At 44.1% G+C, this 23,910-nt stretch overlaps 1 protein-coding gene across 1 annotated transcript in view; it reads left to right on the top strand.

Moving 5' to 3' along the window:
- The window catches only part of LOC139410896 (bone morphogenetic protein 1-like), a 51,393-nt gene extending 30,402 nt beyond the window's left edge, over window positions 1–20,991 (top strand). The window contains exons 7-20 of the mRNA XM_071156543.1: window positions 4,090–4,214; window positions 7,414–7,529; window positions 11,296–11,398; window positions 11,552–11,668; window positions 12,438–12,583; window positions 12,742–12,937; window positions 13,277–13,402; window positions 14,189–14,349; window positions 14,571–14,751; window positions 14,920–15,045; window positions 15,476–15,603; window positions 16,046–16,259; window positions 17,604–17,854; window positions 18,747–20,991. Coding sequence (XP_071012644.1) covers window positions 4,090–4,214; window positions 7,414–7,529; window positions 11,296–11,398; window positions 11,552–11,668; window positions 12,438–12,583; window positions 12,742–12,937; window positions 13,277–13,402; window positions 14,189–14,349; window positions 14,571–14,751; window positions 14,920–15,045; window positions 15,476–15,603; window positions 16,046–16,259; window positions 17,604–17,854; window positions 18,747–18,881 — 2,125 coding nt within the window. The 3' untranslated portion in view covers window positions 18,882–20,991. The remainder of the gene's footprint in view (window positions 1–4,089; window positions 4,215–7,413; window positions 7,530–11,295; window positions 11,399–11,551; window positions 11,669–12,437; window positions 12,584–12,741; window positions 12,938–13,276; window positions 13,403–14,188; window positions 14,350–14,570; window positions 14,752–14,919; window positions 15,046–15,475; window positions 15,604–16,045; window positions 16,260–17,603; window positions 17,855–18,746) is intronic.
- The last annotated feature ends 2,919 nt before the right edge of the window (window positions 20,992–23,910 follow it).

The following is a 23,910-nucleotide window of genomic DNA, read 5'->3' as shown; positions in this document are numbered from 1 at the left end:
GTAGAGCCGCTAGCGCCAGTGGCCCTGCTGCAGCACATCAGGCTACATGGCACACTCATACCTCTGTGAAGCTCCTTGTAAAAGTTCTACTCTCATAGTGTGAACTGCCTCATTATGCCACATAGAGCCCCTTTGAAGTGGCTTTGATCGTCATTAGCAACATGATCCCACATACCAGGCTTCTTTAGGAGGTTATAGGGTTTTATTCCCGAGGTGTCTGCTGGCTAGCTTCATGGCTCCCTGGTGTAAAAAAAAAGTCAGGTCTACTTGCTAGCATGATTTAGGTCAACCACTAATGATCACATAAACTTGGAGACCATTCAATGTCATTTCCCCGACATTGACTTGACAAGTCAAATCTCTGAGAGTACAGAATCAAACGGATCCTTTTTCCAGGTGCGTTCTGACTGCAAGCTATAGATTTTTCAATAAATTGTTGATATGATTGATCTATATTGGCCTTTGTGATCAAGGCGTCATATATGGTTTGTGCAGCTTTTATAAAGGACAAAAGGAGTGTAAAATATCCCACAGCTTTTTTATTTTCATGGCCACGGAGATTAAATCTGTTAAGATTCTATTTTTGTCACACTTTGCCCTCTAAGATTTTTTTTTCAGTAGAATCTATGTAATACTAAACAGCAGGAAAACCGCTATCCACTCAAACCAAACTCTTTAAGTGCTGTTGTAGTACATGCTGCTGCGATTTGAAATTCATATTTCACAAAATTGCTTCTTGTCCTTGAAGTATGCTTGAAAAGGAGAGCAGTGCATGTGTCATGGTTTTTGATACTCCACTGTGCCAGTGCGTCCCTCTGTGCCAGCTGACCTCTTTATTTCTCCCAGACTCCCTGTCGGATGCATCTGGAAATCTCTCCAGATGCTGTCCTGTTAGTCACAGACAGAGACCGTGGTGTCATAGTGGCGGTTTGAGATTTGGACCAGCCCAGCTTCTATGACGACTGCATGCTTATTTGGGTTTTACCCATCTCCTTGCTTTTTAGGCTGCAGTTTGGCACTGTTTCTGTCTGTTTCGGTTGGATCAAAGCAAAGCCAAAAGGTCCACTTGGGACTGAGTTGGAGATTGAGCTGTAAATTTGGTGTCATTACATAAGTCATACAAGCCAATGGATAAAGGTTGCCTGACATCCTTGTCAGGAAGTGTGCAGTCTATAGGGGATTGCATGACAATGGGGGGGATACCCTGGCACTGAGTTTAACATACCGGTAACATGCAGTTTCCTCCCTCAGCCATGTGTGTGTGATACATTTTTGGTACCTGCTGTGCATCTCGATGCGTACTTTCTTCAAAAGATCTTTTACATAAACAAAATGTGAAATTGTCTAGCGCTACAAACATCGGCAGCAGTGATTGTTGTTCCAATTCAATGCCTCTTTCCCAATTGCAGGAAGGGGTTTGGCATGCCCCAGCTTCCCAGTGTGAATGTAATGTGAGCCTGGGCACATGCAAGGCGAGTGAGAGCTGGAGGAGAGGGTGACCAGACTGTAATCATTACTACACAGCTCTCTGGTATGAGAACCAGCTGTTGGCTCTCCTTTTGTTCAAAATGTTCTTCCCTTTTTTTCACCGAGGCTGGCCCTTTCCTCAATACCTCCTATTGCAGCCTGTCCCAAATAACCTGCCATGTGCTCGTGGCAACTGGATTCTGGGAAACCGGGAGAGATTCTTTCTCTACAAGGAGGCTGAGATTGGATACAAACACTCTTTCAGGCCACTGCACAGAATGGGCTGTCTAGCCCTTTATTTTTCTAACTGTACAGGCAATGTGCTTGCCAGGGGATGACAATGAAGTAGGTTTTTGATTGCTGATGCTTTCTGCTCTATTGTCATTCAACCTCTCTGAGCATGTCCTATTTTCCCTGAGTATAGCCAGCCTTATTTAATTATTTCACTCTTTAGAGATGAAAAAGTAATGTATTGAGAGCGTGGTCAGTGTGTTTTCAGAGCACCTTGTTAGGAGACAAGGGGCTCCTGTTAGCTTTTCTCAGTTTACAGTTTACACTTCCCCTGCATGCTGATCAGTGGAGGCTTCTGAGGGCAGGACTACTCATAATAATGGCTGGAACGGAGCAAATAGATTGGCATCAAACACATGGAAATAATGTGTTTGTTCCACTCATTCCACTGCAGCCATTACCATGAGCCCGTCTCCCCAATTACGGTGTTACCAACCTCCTCTGATGTTGATGTACCTGTCCCAATGTCTAACTTTGTTTCCCCATTATTAGCCTGTGTGTTTGCACAGCGTTTTTACTGTAAATCACCGTGGGAAGCCAGGGCCTTTGCCGAGATTGTTGTTGGCAAGATTTCATGGGGAGCCCTCATGTTTTGAAGTGTCTCCTGGGGACAAGTAAGGCAGCTCCCCATGCTTTTTGTCTGGGGCATGTTACCCAACCCTGGGCTTTATCCGCCCCTCTGCGCTGGGGACATTTTTCAGGCCTGGTGCATAAAGCAGAGCCAACTCAAATAAAGACCTGCCAGTATGCCCTTTGTCTGCTCTGACACTGGCTGGAGTGGCGTTGTTCACCGACAGCCAGCTTACGGGCTCCTGGAGGCAGGCAGACAGACAGACCGACAGACAGACAGACAGTGCTTAAACTGTTAGCTCAGGCTGCTCTGTTTGCACATGCCTGGCGTTGATGGGTACGTCACCATGGGAACAGCCAGGAACCAGGCTTTGCTCACCATTGCAGAGAGAGAAAAGGAGATGATAAACTAGCAAAGTGTCAAGTGAGAAAGTGGTGTGAAAAGGTCTGGTTTTTCGCCATCAACTGTTCTGGACTCCTTTTCAAGCCAAAGGCAAGCCACCATGATGTGATTTTTATACATCTTTCTAATTGTTCTTGTTCTTTTGGACTTTTAATCCTTATGCTAAATATTGCTGTTGTCCATACAACAAACCAATCAAGTTTTAGATTTTCCTATAGAGTTGTCAGAGGAGGGCGTTTGGTTTTTAGTATTGGAATTGGATAGTGTTTTTCTTCCATCTGCACAGCACACATGACGAGGTCAGTTGGAGGTCAGTTTTGACCCCCAGACCTGTTTGAACTAACTCCTCTCTCTGAGGAGGACATTCCTACAGCCTTGGAGGGGACCACTGACCAGTAACAGTCCATTGGTTGTTTTTTATATAATAATATATGAAGTTAGGTCATTGTTTTTGACCGTGTTGATAAGGGTCAAGGGTCCGCTGATGGGTGTGGCTCCACTTCTCTGTGCTGAGTTCACTGATGAGAAAGACTGAATGGGCACCGCCTTGCCTCAGAGCCATACAAAATATACTTGACGTATTTCTGAGCACCACCAAGATGTATGATATCTACCAATGGTTTAGTTGAGACAGAAACGAAAGTAGGGAGGTTGGTCGTGGAGGATGGGTGAGCGTTATCTGTGACAGTCTAGCAATCCAAAGCTTGAATGTTCGAGTTGCGTCTGGGCCCACTGTAGCATTTTAGCTAACCTTTCCCCTAACCCATATTCTAAACTTAATCCAATTCACCTAACCTTCTACATAAATTCGCCTAACCTTTGCTGTTTTAGTTCTCCTAACCGCCAAGTAAATTCTCTCCACAATTCTCCTTTGTTGTTATGGCGCAACAAGCAACCTGGTCTCCGATAAAGATGTGCAATATTATACGTCAACCAAGATGTATGAGAAGGTACATCATCCAATTTGTATTATATTATACCACCAAGTAAGATGTATGATACTACACATCCTCTAGTATGTATGTTATTGTATGTTATTCCATTTATAATGTAACCTAACGTATCATATCATACTAAAAGGAGTGTCACAGATTTATGTTCAGAATAATACAAATTGCCCTGAGACCACATTGTTGGGCAGCACGGCTTGTGTCAGCATCCTCAGTATATCACTGAATAATGCCTACTGTCAGTGTTAGTGTCAGCAGTTCAGCCGCTGGCTGATGGCTCTTTAGGGTTCACCACTTCCCCCTGAATGGTGTCTTTTCTGAGAAAGTGTGTACCAGTGTGTATGTGCAAGTGCCTTCTCGGTTATGCAGTGTTTTGATCTAACAGCGGTCTCTTCTCCTGAAATGCAGAGGAATCTTCTTGGACACCATCCTGCCACGCTATGATGTCAATGCAGTGAGACCGCCAATTGGCCAGAGGACAAGGCTAAGCAAAGGGGATATCACACAGGCACGCAAACTCTACAAGTGTTCCAGTAAGAACAGCACAATTATTTCAAACACATATTGGTGTATGCAGTGGCAAGAAAAAGTATGTGTTACCTGAATACCTGAATACCTGAATTTCTGCATAAATTGGTCATAAAATTATATCTGATCTTCATCTAAGTCACAACAATAACAAACACAGTCTGCTTAAACTAATAATACACAAATTATTGTATTGAATACATAATTTAAACATTCACAGTATAGGTTGGAAAAAGTATGTCAAACCCCTAGGCTAATGACTTCTCCGAAAGCTAATTGGAGTCAGGAGTCCGCTAACCTGGAGTCCAATCAATGAGACGAGATTGGAAATGTTGGTTAGAACTGTCTAGCCCTGTAAAAACACTCACACAATTTGAGTTTTCCTGATGTGAAACATGCCTTGAACAAAAGAGATCTCAGAAGACCTAAGATTAAGAATTGTTGACTTGCATAAAGCTGGAAAGGGTTACAAAAGTATCTCTAAAAGCCTTGATGTTCATCAGTCCACGGTAAGACAAATTGTCTATAAATGGAGAAAGTTCATCACTGTTGCTACTCTCCCTAGGAGTGGTTGTAAGGGAAAGATGACTGCAAGAGCACAGCGCAGAATGCTCAATGTGGTAAAGAAGGATCCTAGAGTGTGAGCTAAAGACTAACAGAAATATAAGGAGCATGTTAACATCTCTGTTGATGAGTCTATGATACATAAAACACTAAACAAGAATGGTGTTCATGTGTTCACCACAGAAGAATCCACTGCTGTCCAAAAAATTGCTGCACGTCTGAAGTTTGCAATAGTGCAGCTGGATTTTCCAAAGTGCTACTGGCAAAATATTCTGTGGACAGATGAAACTACAGTTGAGTTGTTTGCAAGGAACTCACAACACTATGTGTGGAGAAAATAAGGCACACCAACATCAAAAACTTATCCCAACTGTGAAGTATGGTGGAGGGAGCATCATGGTTTGGGGCTGCCTCAGGATATGGACAGCTTGCTCTCATCGACGGAAAAATGAATTCCCAAGTTTATCAAGACATTTTGGAGGAGAATGTAAGGCTATCTGTCTGCCAATTGAAGCTCAGCAGAAGTTGGGTGATGCAACAGGACAATGACCCAAAACACAGAAGTAAATCAACAACAGAATGGCTTCAACAGAAAACAATACTCCTTCTGGAGTGGCCCAGTCCTGACCTCAACCAAATTTGAGATGCTATGGCATGACCTCGAGAGTGGTTCACACCAGACATCCCAAGAATATTGCTGAACTGAAACAGTTTTGTGGAATGAGGAATGGTCCAAAAGTCTTCCTGACCATTGTGCAGGTCTGATCCCAAACTACAGAAAATGTTTGGCTGAGGTTATTGCTGCCAAAGGAGGGTCAACCAGTTATTAAATCCAAGGGTTCACATACTTTTTCCACCCTGCACTGTGAATGTTTACATGGTGTGTTCAATAAAGACATGAAAACGTATCATTGTTTGTGTGTTATTAGTTTAACCAGACTGTGTTCGTCTATTGTTGTGACTTCAAATTTTATCTAATCTTCCTCTATGACCAATTTATGCAGAAATCCAGATCATTCCGAAGTGTTCACATACTTTTCTTGCCACTGTAGTTTGTACATAGCATAAGGTATATATTAAACAATAGGTCTAGGAAGTTGACATAATAATGCACAATGGACATTATATAGTGCTTTTGTTGCTTTTGCTTACCTCTGAAAGTGAGAAATGTTATTCTACTTTTTCGTGTCTCTCAATATCACAGCGTGAATACTCAAACGCTCCTTATTTTCCTAGATGTAGTTTACGTGTGGAAATAGTTGAGCATCTACCATTGATGTGACGTGGTTCCCTGGCTACAGTTGCCGTGACTCCCTGGCTAGGGGAAGGAGTGTAAACAGTGCCCTAGAACAGGAAGTGTCATCACTCTTTCCCAGATAGACTCAAAAGAAAGGCTGGTCTCAAGAGAACAATGACTAGAATGATGGCTGGGAATCAACATACTCTATTCTTAGAGTCCAGAGATCAAGATATTTTCAATGTAAACTGAACATATGTGTTCTAAAGGAAAACATCCTGCCCTGACACTTTACCAGTAGTTATGTTGGTCTTTAGAAAGACTTAAAGGTTTAATAAGGTTAAGGCTGAAGGGACAACGACTACAGGCGCAAGGTCGATTTATAGCATAAACCGACAAGTTTAAAATAGTAATTCATAAAACAAAAGTGATGTCAGAGCGTTAATTGTGGGTCAGACAGGGAAAACTGGGTTTGTCAGAACCACATTAAAGCTCAGTGAATAAACAGCATACTGCTGGCCAGAACTGGACCACTGAATGTGGTTTTAGTGGGGGGAATCATCTTTCTTCACCATAGATGGTTTAGAGAGGTGGGGCTGTTTAAGTGGGTGTGTTATGTGTTCTTCACAGTGATAAACTCTCTCTCAGTGGAACAGGGGCTAGTGGATGATGTGGCGCACAGAGGATGCAGCTAGGAAGGAGTCTCTCTCTGTTTTCATGGAAAACAGATTGTACGAGCGCAGCGCAGTGGATCCTTATTCACACAGCATTCCTGGGAGCATTTGTCATCCCCTCAGAGTGATTGTTAATGGTTTAGCATCAGCAGACTTCTGCCAAGCGTTATTTGACGCTTTATGGCCTGGAGGGAGGGAGCCAATGAACGTAACCAGTTGTGGGAGATGTTTTTCTTACTCCCGCTGAGTAAGAAAAACTCAGTAAGAAGTTCCCCTAGAGCACTGTGCATGCATGCTGGTTGAAATTATCCCCTGTAGCACAGTGGGCCAGAGGGAGGATTGAACTACCAGCATGTTCATAATGTATTAGGTCTCCTAGAGGATTTGGTTATTTACAGTATTTATTTACAGATTTATTTTGAGACGATGCACATAGAATGTGTCTCATACGGTCTTCTATTGCTTCTCATCAACTGGAAGAGGTTGATAATCATCACCATCAGCAGATGATATTTTGAAAATGAAAGAGTTGCCCTCTTAAGATTCAGGATTATAGTTGTAGCATCAAACTGCTGTCTTCTACATTCTGCCTTTAGTGGAACTTGGCTACTTCATTTCTGTTTCTCTAATCAGTATTTTAGCCCTTATCAGAAAGAAACGAATTGCTAGATTCTCCATTGGTTGACGTGGTCCTCATGTTAATGTGTCTCTCTCTTTCTCTGTTGATAGGATGTGGAGACAGTCTGCAGGAAAGCAGTGGGAACTTCTCCTCTCCTGGCTTCCCCAATGGATACTCAGCCTACATGCACTGCATCTGGAGAATATCGGTCACACCTGGGGAAAAGGTGGGGCCATGGAAAACTGACTGAGATAAAAACTTGAAGAAGTGCTTTATTTATTGTGACTTAGTGATAACTCTGTTCCCTTTGTCAGACACTCTGTATAACATACCATGGGGAGTCAACGACCAATCATATTCACTGAAAACTGAAATCATGCCCAACGGGCCAATAGATAGATGCCAAGCCTGCCATTGGAAGCCCCGCCTTCCTGGCTATAATACCGGGGTTCGTGGAATACCGGGGAACGTGTCACGCAATTTACAAACTTTTCAAGCAAACGAAGACTACGAGATTCGGCTCCGACTTACGTGTCTGTTAGTGGGGAGACAGTACTCGTCCCTGTAGATGTTGCGAGTTTTGGGTCTTGGCATTGGTTTTTGCGTTTGCTAAAACCCCACTACTTTCTGCTCTGCTTGTGTAGCTAATGCTTCCTTGCTTGAATAAGATGGCCAGTGGTAAGAGTAAGTTCAAAAAGTCTAATCAGTTGAGTTTGAACCACCGATCATGCCCTAGGGCATGTGGTTTCACAATGAAAATTAAAGATACTCATGAGTGCTGTCCTGTTGCCTGGGGTGGAAACACGCTTTGGCTCAGACCAGTTTGTGTGACATTTTATCTGGCTTGGTTCAACTTCCATTGGGCGTATTTACCTCCTGTCCCTGCAGCAGTGAAGCGTTGCTTACCCCTATTTAAAGATTTCGCAGATGAGCTAAAGGCGACCTGGGATTCCCCTCATTCAGCCAGGCTGGATCATGAGTGTAGAGGATATGGAGAAAGCTGGGCTTTTTTGCACAGTGCTGATGGATGGAAAGCTGGCGAGTTACTTTTGTATATATAGTGTATGTGGAAACCCTTCAAATTAGTGGATTCGGCCATTTCAGCCACACCCGTTGCTGACAGGTATATACAATCAAGCACATAGTCATGCAATCTCCATAGACAAGCATTGGCAGTAGAATGGCCTTACTGAAAAGCTCAGTGACTTTGAACGTGGGCACCGTCATAGGATGCCACTGTTCCAACAAGTCAGTTTGTCAAATTTCTGCCCTGCTAGAGCTGCCCCAGTCAACTGTAAGTTCTGTTACTGTGAAGTGGAAATGTCTAGGAGCAAGAACGGCTCAGTCGTAAAGTGGTAGTGCATAAAAAGTGTCTGTCCTCGGTTGCAACACTCACTACCAAGTTCCAAACGGCCTCTGGAAGCATGGTCAGCACAAGAACTGTTCGTCGGGAGCTTAATGAAATGGGTTTCCATGGCCGAGCAGCTGCACAGAAGCCTAAGATTACCATGCGCAATGCCAAGTGTCCTCTGGAGCAGTAGAAATGCATTCACTGGACTGATGAATCACACTTCACCATCTGGCAGTCCGATGGACAAATCTGGGTTTGGTGGATGCCAGGAGAACGCTACCTATCCCAATGCATAGTGCCAACTGTACAGTTTGGTGGATGAGGAATAATGGTCTGGGGCTGTTTTTCATTGTTTGGGCTAGACCCCTTAGTTCCAGTGAAGGGAAATCTTAACGCTACAGCATACAATGACATTCTAGACTATTCTGTGCTTCCAACTTTGTGGCAACAGTTTGGGGAAGGCCCTTTCCCTTTTTAGCATGACAATGCCCCCTTGCACAAAGTGAAGTTCATACAGAAATGGTTTGTTGAGATCGGTGTGGAAGAACTGACTGGCCTGCACAGAGCCCTGACCTGAACCCCATCGAACCCCTTTGGGATGAATCTGAACGCCGACTGCAAGCCAGGTCTAATCGCCCAACATCAGTGCCTGACCTCACTAATGCTCTTGTGGCTGAATGGAAGCAAGTCCCCACATCTAGTGGAAAGCTTTCCCAGAAGAGTGGAGGCTGTTATAGCAGCAAAGGGGGGACCAACTCCATGTTAATGCCCATCATTTTGGAATGAGATGTTCGACGAGCACGTGTCCACATACTTTTGGTCATGTAGTGTTCTTAGCCTCTGGGGCTAACAATGGGGCTAATCCTAGAACGGTGCTTCCAAATAAACAGAGCCAGTTCTCAGCGGATTAGCTGGACAAAGTGTACCAGGCTAAGGGTGCGGCGGCCTAGTCATTGAATATGGTCACAATGCTGCAGATTTACAGTGCATTCGGGAAGTATTCAGACCACTTGCCTTTTTCCATTTGGTTACGTTACGGCCTTTTTCTAAAATGTATTAAATAGTTTTTCCCTCATCAATCTACACACAATACCCCATAATTACATTTTTGCAAATGTATTACAAATAAATAACTGAAATATCACATTTAAATAAGTATCCAGACCCTTTACTCAGTACTTTGTTGAAGCACATTTGGCAGTGATTAGAGCCTTGAGTCTTTTTGCGTATGAGGCTACAAGCTTGGCACACCTGTATTTGGGGAGTTTCTCCCGTTCATTTCTGCAGATCCACTCAAGCTCTGTCAGGTTGGATGGGGAGCGTCGCTGCACAGCTATTTGCAAGTCTCTCCAGAAATGTTTGATCAGGTTCAAGTCCGGGCTCTTGCTGGGCCACTCAAGGACATTCGGAGACTTGTCCTGAGGGATCAGAGTATTGGCTGGTCGTAGCGGACTCGAGTAAACAGGTGGAGCTCCACACTGCCACGCTGGTTTCCCATATTTCTCTCTGGGGTTCATAGGCAATCACAAAAAAAGTTGTTTGACTCTGGCTCAGCGCATTCAGTTACTGGGTTTTATCATATGGATGTAACTGTCCCAGTGTGGCTCATAGTGTTCTTATGGCTGGGTCCAGGAGTGTGTGCAATGCAGTGCACAGGTTGCACATTTATCCAGGTTTCTACAGTTCCCTATGGGTTTCAGCCTTAGGGTGCGGCAGTGCGTAAAGAGGGCATTATCATGTTTACCACAGTTTTCTGTGGATTTGAGCCTTGGTCTGCCATGGCAGCGGCGAGTACACAGTTTCCAGGTTACTGCTGGTTTGCTGTGGGTTTGAGCCTCAGGCTGCCATGGTTCATCTGGTTGATGCTATGCAGCATGAATGTGCGCTTTACCAAATCACGACAGGTGTTCTGTTTTGGACTTGCTGTTTCTTGCACGAGTACTGATATTTCAGGATGGCAAGGTAAGTATTATTATTGGAACCATGGGGTCTATGAACTTGGGCTGCAGTGGCAGCGTGTCAGTGCGCATGGCCAATTTGTAGTAGGTTCTGGTTCCCTATATTGGGCTGACAGTTCAGCGCCCAGTTCAGTATTAGGGAAAAAAGTGGCTTCTGTAACCCCTTTTTTGGAGATGTGGGCCTGCTAGTTTGGTACCAACTGAGCTGGCTTGGGGTGTGATTGTATGTCCCCATAGAATGTTATACGGAGTGACCGACTGAACGGGAAGCTACAGTTATGAATATAACTACAGTTCCCTGAAGGCGGGAATGAGGTATAACATATTTTGGCCACATGCCGTCAGGGGGTTTGGGATCACTGAAGAGCAGTACTGAATTGAGAAATTAATGCGAGTATTATTACCAGGAAGGTAGGGCTTCCGAGGGCGGGCTCGGCATTCATTGGCCCGTTGGGTGTGATTTCAATTTTCTTCAGGTGAATATGATTGGTTGTTGACTCCCCACAGTATGTTATACCTCATTCCCTCCTTCAGGGAACAGTAGTTATATTCATAACTAAGTTTTCCTAAGGATGATAAAATCTCGATTTTAAAGTCAGCATTGGATTTTTGTTTTCTTCTCATGTTGAAACTGTTTGGACTGTATTTTGTTCATTAATAATCATGCTCTCTTGGTTATTAAGATCATTCTGAACTTCACCTCCATGGATCTGTACAGGAGTCACCTGTGTTGGTATGACCATGTTGAGATCAGAGATGGATACTCCAGGAAAGCCCCTCTGAAAGGTTAGGATTTAAGAATGTCTTAGTCCCATACATGCACTATACACTATGGTAAAGTGATGCTGAAAATAAACTTAAATGTAACACAAGGGTGTCTGGACAAAAAGGTAGTTCTGAGTGTAATAAGGTGGTCTGGTGTGTGTGTGTGTGTTCCAGGTCGTTTCTGTGGGGATAAGCTGCCTGAACCAATCATCTCCACCGACAGCCGCCTGTGGATCGAGTTCCGCAGCAGCAGTAACTGGGTGGGGAAGGGCTTCTCCGCTGTGTATGAAGGTAAGGCCAGAGCCCAATCCCCAGCAGCCCCATAACAACACAACTCAGCTGACTGACTGGCCACATCGGTCACAGATTGAACAACATGCCTGAAAGCAGTTCAGTGATTCTGTCAGTATGACTGCCTCCATGCTGATGTATCCAGCACATCAGCATGGCTCATTGTAACATTGTATCCAGACTGTAAAGCAGGGTTGGGCAAACTTTATGGCTCGAGGGCCACATCGGGATTTTGAAATTCAACGGAGGGACGCATTTTTTGGGGGACCAATTGTTCGTTCAAATCAATTTGCGGGGGCCTCCTGAGTGGCGCAGGGGTTTAAGATACTGCATCACAATGCTTGAGGTCTCACTACAGACCCGGGTTCGATCCCAGGCTGTGTAACAGCTGGCCGTGACTGGAAGACCCATGAGGCGGCGCACAATTGGCCCAGCGTCGTCCGGGTTAGGAGAGGGTTTGGCAGGTTTCCTTGTCCCATCGCACTCTAGTGACTCCTGTGGCGGGCTGGGCGCATGCACACTGACAAGGACGCCAGGTGTACAGTGTTTCCTTCGTAACATTGGTGCGGCTGGCTTCCAGGTTAAGCGGGCATTGTGTCAAGAAGCAGTGCGACTTGGCTGGCTCTCAACCTTCTCCTCTCCCGAGTCCGTACAGAAGTTGCAGCGATGCGACAAGATTGTAACTAACAATTTTATACCATGAAAAATGGGTAAATGTGGTGATGATGATAGATAGCTATGACGTCACTGCATGTTCTCTGCCATTCAGCCATCTGTGGAGGGGAGGTGAAGAAGGATAACGGACAGATCCAGTCTCCTAACTACCCAGACGACTATCGGCCCAACAAGGTGTGCATATGGAAGATCAGTGTGTCTCAGGGCTACCACGTCGGCCTGACCTTCCAGTCCTTTGAGGTAAGAGATACGGGCCTCTACTTGTTCCTTTCACCCCCTTTATCCATTATCACATTTTTCCATACCACTACATCATTATCCTCTGCAACCTTTGTGTATGAGGAATGAAAATGACTTGGAAGTTCTAACCTTGTCCCTTTTACCCATCCCTTCCTTAGATTGAGAGGCATGACAGCTGTGCCTATGACTACCTGGAGGTGAGGGATGGGAACTCCGAGAACAGCCCACTGGTGGGACGCTTCTGTGGTTACGACAAGCCAGATGACATTAAGACCAGTTCCAACCAGCTCTGGATGAAGTTTGTGTCTGATGGCTCTGTCAATAAGGCTGGCTTCGCTGCCAACTTTTTCAAAGGTCAGATCTCAAGGGTTTTGTACTGTATAAATAAACACCCAGAGAGTCATTGCTGATTGCATATGCCCTTGTTGTAGAAATTACCAGCCTAAGTTTCATAGTAATGAATCTCTCAGCATCATGTCATTACAAGGTGACATTTTGAGTAATTTGATAATTCTGTCATGATTGGTTGTGTTAAATTATATATAATTCAGGGGAGACAATTTCATCATTCATCATTTGTGACCTTTTAATGTTTATCTTTGGTTTAGTTTTGGAGGGGTGCACTTGTAGGCTGTTGAGTTGTGAGGCTATGTAAAGGGCGCTAACCTGTTGTTGTTGTTGTGCTGGTTGTAGAGATGGACGAGTGCTCCAAGCCAGACAATGGTCGCTGTGAGCAACGCTGTGTCAACACACTGGGCAGCTACAAGTGTGCCTGTGACCCGGGCTATGAGCTGGCTGCCGACAAGCGCAGCTGTGAGGGTGAGTACAGTAGAATACTGACCAGAGCCTGCTCAATAATGCCTCCTCTACTGCAGGTCACACAGTAATGCAGTTCAGTGCTGTTCTTTAGTCACTGCCCCCCAAATACACCAATTTCCCCACATACAGTAGCTAGATAAAATACCTCCAGAGATGTGTGTACTCAACAGTTCGTCATTTGGATTTATTGCCACCCAATGGGGTTGTATTTGTTGCCCTCACCCTACCAAACTTCAACTCCAACTTCACAGGTAATCAGAGCACAAAGCAAGTGTTGAAAACATCCTGACTATTACGACCATCATCTGTAAATTAGAAACAGACAGAAGTGCTGCTGATGCAGGGGTTTATTGTTTTACCTTTTCGTTTTCCAAACCTGACCACTGTCTGCCTCTAGAGGAGGAGTTCTGCTATGACATGTTCTTCAAACGTTGAAAAATTATCCAACTTAACCCTTTTGGGTGACATACATTTCTGCATGTAGGGTTAGGGCTAACCCTAACCCTCCCTAAGCTTTTGGTAAAAATATAGCAGGTTGTCTGTTAGAAAACAATCCTCAATTGTTAAATAATACCCAGCTTAACCTTTTTGGATGACATACATTGTGCTTTTAAGCTTTTGGGGGGATAAAATCCCACCAATATAGATAGATGTTTTGCACAAATTGTCATTGATACACATTTTTATATACACCATTTTATCCTTATAACCATATGAAGTTTAGGCACATCTTAACTATTGTCCTGGTCTTCTCTCATATGGACATCTGTCTGTCTGTGTGTGTAGCTGCATGTGGAGGTTTCATCACCAAACTGAACGGCTCCATCACCAGTCCAGGCTGGCCTAGAGAGTACCCCCCCAACAAGAACTGTATCTGGCAGCTGGTGGCGCCCACACAGTACCGCATCACCCTGCTCTTTGACGTCTTTGAGACGGAGGGCAATGACGTGAGCACCGGGGTTATTATGACTGGGCACGGGTTGGGTTTGTTCTATCTCCATGGGCCTTAATGGTGTCATCATGGATCTGTCCTCCTGTCTGTCATAGAGTACAGAATGTTGTCCTTATATTGTACTTTGTAATAGTATATATTCCTGTGCATCGTATTTGTGTACAAATTGTAATTGCATTCCCAAATGTTTCATGTTGCTGATGCTTCTCTGGCCAGGTGTGTAAATATGACTATGTGGAGGTGCGCAGTGGGCTCTCAGCAGACTCAAGGCTACATGGGAAATTCTGTGGAGCAGAGAAACCTGAGGCCATCACCTCTCAGTACAACAACATGCGCATTGAGTTTAAGTCAGACAACACCGTCTCCAAGAAGGGATTCAAAGCTCAGTTCTTCTCAGGTGAGCCTTTGGCACTGTGTGTGTGTGTGTCTTTCCCTCCAAGAGTCTGTTTCTGTGTGTATGAGTGAAGGTTAATCAATTTGACCCCACAAGTGTGTTTGAGTGCTAATGGCAGGGTGGTAGTGTGGGAGGAACGTTCATGAAGGTAGTGTCCCTTTGTGTCCCCAGACAAAGACGAGTGCTCAAAGGAGAATGGAGGCTGCCAACACGAGTGTGTCAACACCTTCGGAAGCTACAGCTGTCAGTGCCGCAGTGGCTTTGTGCTGCACGAGAACAAACACGACTGCAAAGAAGGTACCGATCGGCCACCCGCACACTGAAACTGAGACCCACTGGCACATTGATTCTGGGTTTATGTATTTTATGCGGGTTGGAGCTCTGGAGGTTATTTTTAGGGGGATGACTTAACAGGAGGTTGGTGGCACCTTAATTGGGGAGATAATGGTTGGAGTGGAATAAGTGGAATGGTATCAAATGCATCAGTCACATGGTTTTCATGTGTTTGATGCCATTCCATTGGCTCCGTTCCAGACATTATTAGCTGTCCTCCCCTCAACAGCCTCCAGTGGATGCCTTTCTAATGCAATGATTGGAGGTGAGCAAGTACACACTCCCTTGTGCCAAATACAACAGTGCAGCTCCTGAGTGGAGTTTGAACATTGGTCTGTGTGGAGCAGTAATGATACAAGGGAGCGATGTTGATCTTGTGGATGTATTTTCGCAGCCGGCTGTGATCACGTTGTGAACAGTGTGACTGGCACCATCACAAGCCCCAATTGGCCAGATAAATACCCCAGCAAGAAGGCATGCACCTGGGCACTCTCCACCACCGCAGGCCATCGCATCAAAATCGTATGTGTCCCCCTCCAACTCTCTCTACAGTCTTAACATACAGATGTGTGTAGGTATGGGTATGCATGTGTTTGTGGGAAGGGGGGGTTTGGGTGAACTGTGGAAACCATTGAGGACTTTGCACTGTACCGTACTGAGCACCACAGCCTCTGCTTGATTGAAACAAACCCTAACCACAAATGTCTCCCCCTTCTGTCACAATCATACCGTTTTGTCTTAATCCATGGCAGACTGTACATATCTCAGCTTTTTGAATATGGTTAACTTGGCCAATGAAAAGTGATTGCATGTGTCTATGCTCTTTATTCCAATTGGTTTCTTAAGGTTATTACCCTGATAGGGAACCATTCTATTTCATACTCAGCTCTTCTAGCTTTTGTAAAACAGGCTGTATACCTGCCACCTTCTTTCCTTATTTCTCTCCCCTCATGCTTTGTCTCAGGCCTTCAATGCAATTGACATGGAGGCCCATCTAGAGTGTGCCTACGACCACATTGAGATCTACGACGGGCGCGACAGCAAAGCCCCCAGTCTGGGTCGCTTCTGTGGCACTAAGGAGCCTCCTCCCATCATGTCCAGCGCCAACAAGATGTTCATCCGCTTCTTCTCTGATAACTCTGTTCAGAAGAAGGGCTTCGAGGCCTCCCACACAGCAGGTACAGTGGGGCAAAAAATTATTTAGTCAGCCACCAATTGTGCAAGTTCTCCCTCTTAAAAAGATGAGAGGCCTGTAATTTTCATCGTAGGTACACTTCAACTATGACAGACAAAATGAGAAAAAAAATCCAGAAAATCACATTGTAGGATTTTTTATGAATTTATTTGCAAATTATGGTGGAAAATAAGTATTTGGTCAATAACAAAAGTTTATCTCAATACTTTGTTAGATACCCTTTGTTGGCAATGACAGAGGTCAAACGTTTTCTGTAAGTCTTCACAAGGTTTTCACACACTGTTGCTGGTATTTTGGCCCCTTCCTCCATGCAGATCTCCTCTAGAGCAGTGATGTTTTGGGGATGTTGCTGGGCAACACGGACTTTCAACTCCCTCCAAAGATTTTCTATGGGGTTGAGATCTGGAGACTGGCTAGGCCACTCCAGGACCTTGAAATGCTTCTTACGAAGCCACTCCTTCGTTGCCTGGGCGGTGTGTTTGGGATCATTGTCATGCTGAAAGACCCAGCCATGTTTCATCTTCAATGCCCTTGCTGATGGAAGGAGGTTTTCACTCAAAATCTCACGATACATGGCCCCATTCATTCTTTCCTTTACACGGATCAGTCGTCCTGGTCCCTTTGCAGAAAAACAGCACCAAAGCATGATGTTTCCACCCCCATGCTTCACAGGAGGTATGGTGTTCTTTGGATGCAACTCAGCATTCTTTGTCCTCCAAACACGACGAGTTGAGTTTTTACCAAAAAGTTATATTTTGGTTTCATCTGACCATATGACATTCTCCCAATCTTCTTCTGGATCATCCAAATGCTCTCTAGCAAACTTCAGACGGGCCTGGACATGTACTGGCTTAAGCAGGGGGACACGTCTGGCACTGCAGGATTTGAGTCCCTGGCGGCGTAGTGTGTTACTGAACCACCCGTGTGGTTCTGGGATTTTTGCTCACCGTTCTTGTGATAATTTTGACCCCACGGGGTGAGATCTTGCGAGGAGCCCCAGATCGAGGGAGATTATCAATGGTCTTGTATGTCTTCCATTTCCTAATAATTGCATTAAAAATCCTACAATGTGATTTTCTGGATTTTTTTTCTCATTTTGTCTGTCATAGTTGAAGTGTACCTATGATGAAAATTACAGGCCTCATCTTTTTAAGTAGGAGAACTTGCACAATTGGTGGCTGACTAAATACTTTTTTGCCCCACTGTATATTACTGCCATCACAACTTAGACTCTAGCCCGCTTTGTGAATAGAAATACTGCAGTGGTTTCTCATAAATTGTCATTGGTTAGTTCCTTCTAAATGATGTCTATTTATTTTATCTCCAGAGTGTGGAGGTCGTCTCAAGGCTGAGGTCAAGACCAAAGACCTGTACTCCCATGCTCAATTTGGTGACAATAACTACCCCGGTGCATCTGACTGCCAGTGGGTGATCGCTGCTGAGAAAGGCTATGGGGTGGAGCTCATCTTCCAGACCTTTGAAATCGAGGAGGAGGCTGACTGTGGCTACGACTACATGGAGCTCTTTGATGGTGCTGACACCAAGTCCCCAAGGCTAGGACGCTACTGTGGCTCTGGGGTAAACTCACCGATAACCTCATTTATTGAAAGACTTTTTCTGGCCAAAGTATTTTTTAGCACCAACAGTACACTGTCATAATATAATTTCATAATATAATTTTTCTCTCGTTCAGGTCTAGTTTTATTGAACGACTGCAGCTGTGTTAAAACAACACTTTCAGAGGCAGTGTAAAATTACCTCTGCAGTCGAATAACCTTTTACACTGTGTGTCTGTGTTTGAGCGTTAAAGAATGGCCCCAGTGTTGTAAAGATTTCCACTCCGCTCTCCAGCTTTAATCACTTTGTTAAAGTTGATGTGTTCTTCTGGGTTGGACAATATTGCTTCAGTAGCAGCTGAGCTCAATAAGAGTGGGCCCTGGCTGGCTTGTGATAGGCTATCATGGTCTCCAGCACTGAGCTGTAACTGAGAATGAATCAGCCAGTGCTGAGGCTACAGCGGGTGGGGGGTAACTGGAACAATGAGGCCACTGGGGAGTTGAAACGTTAGCTCCATAGGCCATGGAACACCCTTGATTTCATTTAACATACTTAATAATAAGCCTTTCTCTCTAGCTACTTTACTGATGCCTGGTACTGTAAATCAGTTCTAGCAGGAACTGGAGGGCACATAATGCTCACAGTACCAAAATTACCACTTCCTCCATCAAGTCATTTTTAGACATGTTGGACTAAACTGCAAACTGAGATTGTAAAGTAAGGTGGAAAGCTCATTATGGGTTTTATTGGAGAATAAGTTATTCACGCCAACAGCCCTCCCCCTCCCTTACGCTACAATTCCCTCAGTCTATATCTGTGAGATATCATTTGGTTTTAATTGAAGTGCAGTCAGAGTGCCAGAAACCGACAGCCGTTAACTCAATCTGTGTGTTTTTTTCCTCTGTTCCCCCAGCCTCCTGAGGAGATCTACTCTGCCGGCGACTCCATTGTAATCAAGTTCCGCTCTGACGACACCATCAACAAGAAAGGCTTCCATGTCCGCTACACCAGCACTAAGTTCCAGGACACACTGCACTCGCGCAAGTGACCAGCGGGGGCCGGAAAGGGCCGGGTGGGGAAGAGGGGCAAGCGGAGGGGCCCACAGGGGAGGCGCCAGCCTGACACTCGGAAACCTTCGGCCACCAAGATCATTCAGAAACGACAGAACAGCCGCAAGACCACCAACCGCACCTCAGTTCCCAGGGGCTCAAGCTCCCGACAGACTGTGAGGAGTAAAGCCATTCTGCAGTAGACCTTGTTTTTACCTTTTTTATGGTTATGATTGGGGTGGGTGGGTGGATATTCGGTTTAGGCGGATTCAGGGGGAAAGTTTATCTATCCCCAGGTTTTTTATTTTATTTTAAAAACAAATGCCTCCTAATGAGAGCTAAATGAACAACAGTGGATTCTCAGGACCTGTAGGAAGGCAGGCATCAGCTGGACAGATCCCTGCTTTTGTCAGGCCAGCCCACCATGCCAGGGGGGAAGAAGGAGAAGAGGAGGAGACCGGAGGGAGTTCCAGAGGGATTAGCCAACCCCAACCTCCTGGCCGCACTCCTCCGGAATACTAGAGCTCCTCTCCTCACATTCCCATCCCTATTGTTCAAGGATTCCAATCCATAAGAGGATTAGAGGAATACCTTTGACTTGAGGTTTTGATACTGTATGTCAGAGAATTGCAAGTGTAATTGGAATTGTCCTGGCAACCAGTACAGGATTCTCATTATTACCATTAACAAGGAAATTAAGGAAGCAGTTATCTAATAAATAAAATGTGACCCATGTCTTCTGGTTGGTAATTGCTTGCCCATTGAGCGACTATTGCTGTACCTCTCTGTGTAATTGTAATGAGTATGATTATTCAAAGGGAAGTGACATGCTTTCCTCAACTCAAATCAGTAAGCACTTTACAGTGAATTGTTCCAAATCATGAACTAATGAGATTTTGTCAAATGCAAGTTCACTTATTTTTTATGCATTGTTATGCAAATCACCTCTATTCCCTGATTTATTTTTTCATTGCTCCATTTAGTTTCTCAGGCGTGCTGGAGATCTGTTTGTACCCTGTAACATTGGGGAATAAAGATATGGTTTCTGTTTCAGTGTTGATCTACAGGTTTAATGTGCAGGATTTTCTCCCACTAGACTAAAACTCTCCATAGATAGTACAATATCCAGGTGCAAGCCAGAGCCTCCTTTCTTGTAATAGAAGGCTCTGGGTGCTGGCAAGTCTGAGTAGTCATTGTCATAGCAACCATTGCACAATATAATCATCTGTTTATGGTGGAGCACTGCAGAAGTCCATGCTAGTATGAAAGTGTTGGTATTTTGCAGCAAGACTGATGTTGAATACATGTCAATTACTGTTATCCCACTCTATTTTCAGGTTATTTTTCATTTGACTGACAATTCCAGTTGTGTCACTTAATGTCTTTGCCTTTATAACCAATCAATGCAGATGTTTAGCATGGTTGGATTTGTAAAAACCAATGGATGTGCTTGTGATAACAAAGTAAGTGCTATGTATGCTGCCATATGCTCCTGTCTCTTTTCAGCTGTCTGTGTTTAGCATGTGCTGGTTAGGTGAGAGTCCTGGGCACTGTAGAGAGAGAATACTTCCACAGGAGTCAGAACTGATTGTTTTCTAATAGCCTGAAGCACATTGGTCTGAGACTGCCAAGCTCCACAAACCAATGAAGACCAAGCATTTTCAGTTATTCAATCACACACTCTTAGCTCCGCAAAAAGGCTAACCATTTCATCTTCTGAAATGATTTCCTGGGTTTAGTTTGAGTTTCAGGCTACATTTGGTTTCAACATATCTGTAATGATGATGACCTGTGAACATATCCAGTGACCTCTGACATAATGGTTCAGCCACTGTTTTGCTCTGTACAATACTGCCTTATTATTCATGTTGCATGAGTGATAATGTTATCAAGCAATAATCCTCAGGGTGGCACCAAATAGACTGTGAGCTCACACTAGCTGTGCTCACTGGAAACCAAATCTGTACATTTAACAGTAACAAATAGCATAGCCTGTCTTTGTGCATTTTAAATCTGCTAATATGAAAAGTATTTCTGTATTTTTTTTTCTTGCTCAGCAGGAAATACATGGTTCTGTTCAGTAAAATTAAAAAGCAATTATTCTTGGAATCCATTTAATTAACTAAATATTATATTCTCTGCCATGGTTGATGGACAGTAATTACACATTCTGAAATGATCACATCAGCTTGTCTCATACAGCTCTAGTAGGATATATAAGCACAGACATCTAATCATATTCCATATTGAGCTCGCAAGTGGTACAGCGGTCTAAGGCACTGAAATTCAGTGTGTCACTACAGTCCCTGGTTTGAATCCAGGCTGTATCACATCCGGCCGTGATTGGGAGTCCCATAGGGAGGCGCACAATTGGCCCAGCGTTGGCCAAGGTTTGGCCGGGATAGGCCATCATTGTAAATAAGAATTTGTTCTTAACTGACTTGCCTAGTTAAATAAAGGTACAAAACAATGTTGAACATAAGCTGTCAGGGTGCTGTGTGCTTTAGTGCTCTATTGAATTGCTTTACAGATATGCAATAGAAATGTAAAGGTAATTTCAGATTGAGCCGACATATGCAGCGTTTACGGTAAATGCAGCCTCGCTAAAGCGGGAACATTGTCTTTCAATTTTAATCGCGCTGTAAAGCTGAACTTCCGCGGTCTGGATTGAATAGAGACACTCGTCATCAGACAGTAGGTGGCTTGTGGATATCTATGTCAATAACAGTTCTTTGTTTTCCTAATGATTTACATGAAAAATGAATTGCGCTCGAGCTATTTGTCATTAATTATTAACTGTCACCAGAGGAGAAGACATGTCCCAGCTGTCACAATCGACTTAGTGTGACACTCGAATTCACTAAGCGTCACACTAAACTGATTGTGACATCTCTCTTAGTATCTCTGCTCCCCTGAGATATGGTGTTACCAAGCAAAATCGGAGGCAAGGGCTGCAAACCAAGGACAAGGACACACACAGGTGTGATTGTAAAAATTTGAGCCGTAGTTAAGAGCAGTATACTTGCAATCAAAATAACAGTGAAATAACATCTCTTTTGGATGTTTGCCCTTCAAGAACGTCTATAATTTCCTCAGATAGAGTAAGTGGGTAGTGCATTAGCAGTGCAGTTGAAATGTGCCTTAGAACCTTAGATATGCAACATAAACCTATATAATTTCAAGTATCACTCTTAAATCAGTTTGAAATTAAGGGAATTAAAATAACCACTATCATCAGTATCATCTCTCATACCTTTTTTATTTAACGATTACAGCAACAGGTCTACACACATAAATGTACTGCAGTGTTAAAGATTCCACAATCGACATAAGGTCAATTCCAATTGAGCAGACGTGGAACGTTTACAGTGAATGCAGTCGCCATTGAAGGCGGAATATTGCCTGTAAAATTCCAGCACGCTGGAAAGCTGAAATTTCAGCAATGTGGATTGATTAGAGTCCTTAATCCAGTTACAGATTCATCATGTAGGCTAACTTAAAAAACATTATTTAAGCAATAATAACATGAGGCCATGTGTTATGACATTTTTATCATGGCTGTGATCTGGTCATTCGCCTCATGGCATAGACTAATGTTGTGCGGTCTAGCTGTTTGTTCACTCACACCCTCCCACAATTGCTAATAGCCTAACCTCTCCGTAACCACTAGACTATATGATTAAGTGAAAATCTGAGGCCCGCACCCGACCCTAACCCGCAAATATAGAAAATACACTGTAGTCTACAGTCAAAGACTGAACATTTTTGTTTTTTTGCCGAATTTGGAAATGTTCCTGCTTATAATTTCCGACATTTTGGTAGGATATTTAGAGAGTTTTTGACTAAGGCTCTATCTGCATTTTTGTCAAATTTGAGTTATAGACAAAGCCTTGTTTTGTTAAATGGTCTCTAGTTATATAATACTCTAAATAACCCCAATTGATGTTGATAAACCAATGAGGGTTTGGAACTTTAAAGCCAATTATCTCAGAATCATCGTTTTGTAGATATAAACTTACAGTCCCAAGCTCCCCTGAATGAGATGTTAGCTCCCCTAAATGCAACAGAAGTCAACATTTAGGGGGGGGGGGGGGGGGGCTTTAAAAATATGCTAATTTAACCATTCTTTAAAATGTAGTGGTAAATGCACTACATGACCAAACGTATGTGGACACCTGCTCGTCGAACAACTTCCAAAATCATGAGCATTAATATGGAGTTGGTCCCCCTTTGCTGCTATAACAGCCTCCACTCTTCTGGGAAGGCTTTCCACTAGATGTTGGAACATTGCTGATGGGACTTGCTTCCATTCAGCCACAAGAGCATTAGTAAGGTTGGGTACTGATTAGGCCTGGCTCACAGTCGGCATCCAATTCATCCCAAAGGTGTTTGATGGGTTTGAGGTCAGGGCTCTGTACAGGCCAGTCAAGTTCTTCCACACTGCTCTTGACAAACCATTTCTGCATGAACCTCGGTTTGTGCACGAGGGAGGGCATTGTCATGCTGAAAAAGGAAATGGCCTCCCCCTAACTGTTGCCACAAATTTGGAAGCACAGAATCGTCTAGAATGTAATTTTATGCTGTAGCCCAAACCATGAAAAAACATTATTCCTGTTCCACCAAACTTTACAGTTGGCACTATGCATTGGGGCAGGTAGTGTTCTGGCATCCACCAAACCCAGATTAGTCTGTTGGACTGCCAGATGGTGAAGCGTGATTCATCACTCCAGAGAATGTGTTTCCATTGCTCCAAAGTCCAGTGGCGGTGAGCTTTACAACACTCCAGCCGACGCTTGGCATAGCACGTGTTGATCTTAGGCTTGTGTGCAGCTGCTCGGCCATGGAAACCAATTTCATGAAGCTCCCGACTAACAGTTATTGTGCTGACGTTGCTTCCAGAGGGAGTTTGGAATTCTGTAGTGAGTGTTACAACCCAAGGACAATTTTTATGCGCTTCGGCACTCGGCGGTCCCGTTCTGTGAGCTTGTGTGGCCTACCACTTTGAGGCTGAGCCTTGTTTCTCCTAGG

Source organism: Oncorhynchus clarkii, chromosome 6 (assembly GCF_045791955.1).
Source record: "Oncorhynchus clarkii lewisi isolate Uvic-CL-2024 chromosome 6, UVic_Ocla_1.0, whole genome shotgun sequence".
In the NCBI taxonomy this organism is placed as follows: domain Eukaryota; kingdom Metazoa; phylum Chordata; class Actinopteri; order Salmoniformes; family Salmonidae; genus Oncorhynchus; species Oncorhynchus clarkii.
Note: the sequence above shows the minus strand (reverse complement) of the source record. Positions and strands in the feature narration are given on the sequence as shown.